This window comes from Salvelinus alpinus, chromosome 12, assembly GCF_045679555.1.
Source record: "Salvelinus alpinus chromosome 12, SLU_Salpinus.1, whole genome shotgun sequence".
Taxonomy (NCBI): domain Eukaryota; kingdom Metazoa; phylum Chordata; class Actinopteri; order Salmoniformes; family Salmonidae; genus Salvelinus; species Salvelinus alpinus.
Window position 1 is genome coordinate 41,202,213 of NC_092097.1, and position 4,284 is coordinate 41,206,496.

General features: G+C 43.0%; 1 protein-coding gene across 3 annotated transcripts in view; it reads right to left on the minus strand.

Annotated features, from left to right (window-relative positions):
* The window catches only part of LOC139536142 (voltage-dependent calcium channel subunit alpha-2/delta-3-like), a 127,476-nt gene that overhangs the window by 11,645 nt on the left and 111,547 nt on the right, over positions 1–4,284 (minus strand). For all 3 annotated transcript variants that reach the window (XM_071336371.1, XM_071336369.1, XM_071336370.1), the window contains exons 23-26: positions 2,840–2,937; positions 1,809–1,902; positions 1,485–1,580; positions 368–486 (exon numbers count right to left, since the gene is read on the minus strand). In XM_071336371.1, coding sequence (XP_071192472.1) covers positions 368–486; positions 1,485–1,580; positions 1,809–1,902; positions 2,840–2,937 — 407 coding nt within the window. The remainder of the gene's footprint in view (positions 1–367; positions 487–1,484; positions 1,581–1,808; positions 1,903–2,839; positions 2,938–4,284) is intronic.

Below are 4,284 nucleotides of genomic sequence, written 5' to 3' on the forward strand. Positions count from 1 at the left end.
AGTCTCCATGATAAACCTATCAGAGACACAGAATCCCCACAGAAATACAGAGATACATACAACAAGGTAAACTAAAAATAACTATTGAGTAGGAGAATGCACTACAGATGGTTTTGCATTCCAGTGTTGGGAGAGTGAGCTACTGTATATCAGAGAAACTGAAGATTGATTAAAAAGTCAACTTAAAAAAACGACACAAAATAGTATTTTGAAGGCAACAACAACCACACAATGGAAACACAGGGCAAGCGATGGATGAAGCCGTATAAAAACGTCTGTTAACCTTTGAGGTCGGGTAAAGGTGTATTTAGTGGGTGTGGGATTTCTGGATGTAGTAAAGGTACATTCAGTGTCAGTATCTCCTTACCTCCAAAGGGGATGGAGTAGACAAATGTGCCAGGGACCTGCTCTGCTGCTCTCTTATACCACAGGGGGAAGTGGTCAGCGTTAAACACCCCCTCCTTATCCTCCGCTGTCAGGAAGTCTCTGATGGAACACAGGAAGTCATGAAGGAGTCAGAGGAGAAACTACAAGCCACTGCTGAAACTAAAAGTCAAATTTCCAGAAACTACAAGTCACTGCTGAAACTACAAGTCAAACTACAAGTCACTGCTGAAACTACAAGCCACTGCTGAAACTACAAGTTACTGCTGAAACTACAAGTCACTGCTGAAACTACAAGTCAAACTACAAGCCACTGCTGAAACTACAAGCCACTGCTGAAACTACAAGCCACTGCTGAAACTACAAGTTACTGCTGAAACTACAAGCCACTGCTGAAACTACAAGCTACTGCTGAAACTACAAGCTACTGCTGAAACTACAAGTTACTGCTGAAACTACAAGCCACTGCTGAAACTACAAGTTACTGCTGAAACTACAAGCCACTGCTGAAACTACAAGCCACTGCTGAAACTACAAGCCACTGCTGAAACTACAAGCCACTGCTGAAACTACAAGCCACTGCTGAAACTACAAGTTACTGCTGAAACTACAAGTTACTGCTGAAACTACAAGCCACTGCTGAAACTACAAGTTACTGCTGAAACTACAAGCCACTGCTGAAACTACAAGCCACTGCTGAAACTACAAGCCACTGCTGAAACTACAAGCCACTGCTGACACTAGAAGCCACTGCTGACACTACAAGTTACTGCTGAAACTACAAGCCACTGCTGAAAGTACAAGTCAAACCGCAAGTCACAAGTCACTGCTGAAACTACAAGCCACTGCTGAAACTACAAGCCACTGCTGACACTACAAGCCACTGCTGACACTACAAGTTACTGCTGAAACTACAAGCCACTGCTGAAAGTACAAGTCAAACCGCAAGTCACAAGTCACTGCTGAAACTACAAGTTACTGCTGAAACTACAAGTCAAACCGCAAGTCACAAGTCACTGCTGAAACTACAAGTCATTGCTGTAATGCTTTGTCTCAGTGTTAATTTCACTAATTAATCAGATGCTCAGTATAGTACTCACTGATTGGATAGATCCTCTTGGACAACAAACAGGTTGGTTCTAGAGAGGCCAGTGCGTGTGCCCAGGTAAGCAATCTCCACACCTTTATCTGAATTTCTGTAAACATGATGGAAGCAAACAAGTGTACAGTAAGAATATAATAAGGGGAGATAATCTGCATATTTGTCATGATATCACAGAGTACAGAGGACAGTACGCTGGCGATGACAGGAGAGAGACACTTTGCTACATACAGTACCTGTGGTAATACAACAGGGGCAGGGCAGTGGCAACGTTAGTTGAGAAGAAGTTAGTTCAGTTTAGGAGTTAGTCAGTTAGACTCACTCTGACTTGTTGAGGGCCAGGCCTGTCCAGTAGGCCTCCAGTGGGGCTGTGACCACAGCATCAAACAGAACCTCCTGGATCAGCTCCCTGTCACCTGCAACAGAAAGGAGTTGTTCAGGTTCACTACAGGAACCTATACATACAGGACTGAGTCATCCCCCACTATCAATCATGACTAGATAACAGTACATTCTATTTTGACTAACCACATCATAATAATTCATTCCTGTCTTCTGAAGCAGATGGGATATTCAGTCCAGGAAACACATGACCAAGTCCTCTACAGACAGGGTATAGGGTTAGGGTTAAGGCTGAGGGTTAGGGTATAGCTGAGGGTTAGGGTATAGGGTTAAGGCTGAGGGTTAGGGTATAGGGTTAAGGCTGAGGGTTAGGGTATAGGGTTCAGGCTGAATGTTAGGGTATAGCTGAGGGTTAGGGTATAGGGTTAAGGCTGAGGGTTAGGGTATAGCTGAGGGTTAGGGTATAGGGTTAAGGCTGAGGGTTAGGGTATAGCTGAGGGTTAGGGTATAGGGTTAAGGCTGAGGGTTAGGGTATAGGGTTAAGGCTGAGGGTTAGGGTATAGGGTTAAGGCTGAGGGTTAGGGTATAGCTGAGGGTTAGGGTATAGGGTTAAGGCTGAGGGTTAGGGTATAGGGTTAAGGCTGAGGGTTAGGGTATAGGGTTAAGGCTGAGGGTTAGGGTATAGGGTTCAGGCTGAGGGTTAGGGTATAGGGTTAAGGCTGAGGGTTAGGGTATAGGGTTAAGGCTGAGGGTTAGGGTATAGGGTTCAGGCTGAATGTTAGGGTATAGCTGAGGGTTAGGGTATAGGGTTAAGGCTGAGGGTTAGGGTATAGCTGAGGGTTAGGGTATAGGGTTAAGGCTGAGGGTTAGGGTATAGCTGAGGGTTAGGGTATAGGGTTAAGGCTGAGGGTTAGGGTATAGGGTTAAGGCTGAGGGTTAGGGTATAGGGTTAAGGCTGAGGGTTAGGGTCATAGTTAGTAGGCCTATAGATCCCAGTGAGGTGTGGCTCACATTTGATGAGTGGTTTGCGTCCGGTCAGGTAGAGTTTAATAGCCTGGATCTGGGAGAGAGAACGGTGCTCATAGTGCTCGTCTGTGTTGCAGTACGTCCTGTCAAATGAACAGGTAGAAACACACCCCAAAAATATATACTGAAGAAAGTCATACACTGTCTAAATACTACCAACCACTTAATGAAAAGAACCAACATTTCGGCCATAACATAACAGACACACATGCTGTTAAGTCACATGGCTCAACATAACATGCCTACTGAGATTTACAGAGAGCAGTAACCCTCCTTGGATTTTTTCATATTTTGTTGTGTTACAAAGTGGTATGGAAATATATTTAATTGTGATTTTTTGGGGTCATAGATACTCCATAATGTGAAAGTGAAAAGAAAATTCTACACATTTTTACAAATGAAAAATTTTATAAATAAAATAGTCATTTTATAAGTATTCACTCCCTTTGTTGAGGCAAGCCTAAATTAGTTCAGGTGTCAAATTTGACTTAACAAATCACATAATAAGTTGCATGGACTGAAATAATAGGAGTTGACATGATTTCAGAATGACTAACCCTTCCTCTGTCCCCCATACATCCATCCGTAAGGTCAGTCAGTCAAGTATTGCATTTCAAGCACAGATTCAACTACAAAGACCAGGGAGCTTTTCAAAAGCCTCACAAAGAAGGGTAGTGATCGGTAGATGGGGAACAGGCATTTAATATCTCTTTATGCATGGTCAAGTTAATAATTATGCTGAGCCTGTGGATGATGTATTAAAACCCCCAGACACATAAAGAGTAGTTCTCCTGAAATTAACTGAGCTGCAGGACAGGAAGGAAACCGCTCAGGGATGTCCCCAATAAAGTCTTTAGCGATTTTAAAACAGTGGTTCAAAGGCTGTGATGGGAGAAAACTGAGGCAACAACATTTTAGTGACTCCACAATAATGACCTAAAGACAGAGTGAAAAGAAGAATAGAAATATTCCAAAACATTCATCCTGTGTGTGACAAGCCACTAAAGTCATCCTGGAGAGAAGAAAACACAGCAAAGAATACACTTTCTGGCATAAATGTCAAGCATGGTGGTGGCTGCATCATGGTATGGGTATGCTTGACATCGACAAAGACTGGTGAGCTTTTCAGGATAAAAAGAAATTCACCTTTCAGCAATAACCTGTAACATCAGGCCAAATCTACACTGGAGTTGCTTACCAAGAAGACAGTGAATGTTCCTAAGTGGCCAAGTTACAGTTTTGACTGAAATCTGCTTGAAAATCTATAGCAAGACTTGAAAATTGCTGTCTCGTTATGAGCACCAACACCTTGACAAAGCTTGAATAATTTTGAAAAGAACAATGGGCGAATATTGCACAATCCAGGTGTGAAAAGCTTACCCAAGAAGACTGACAGCTGTAATCTCTGCCAAAGGTGTTTCTAACATGCA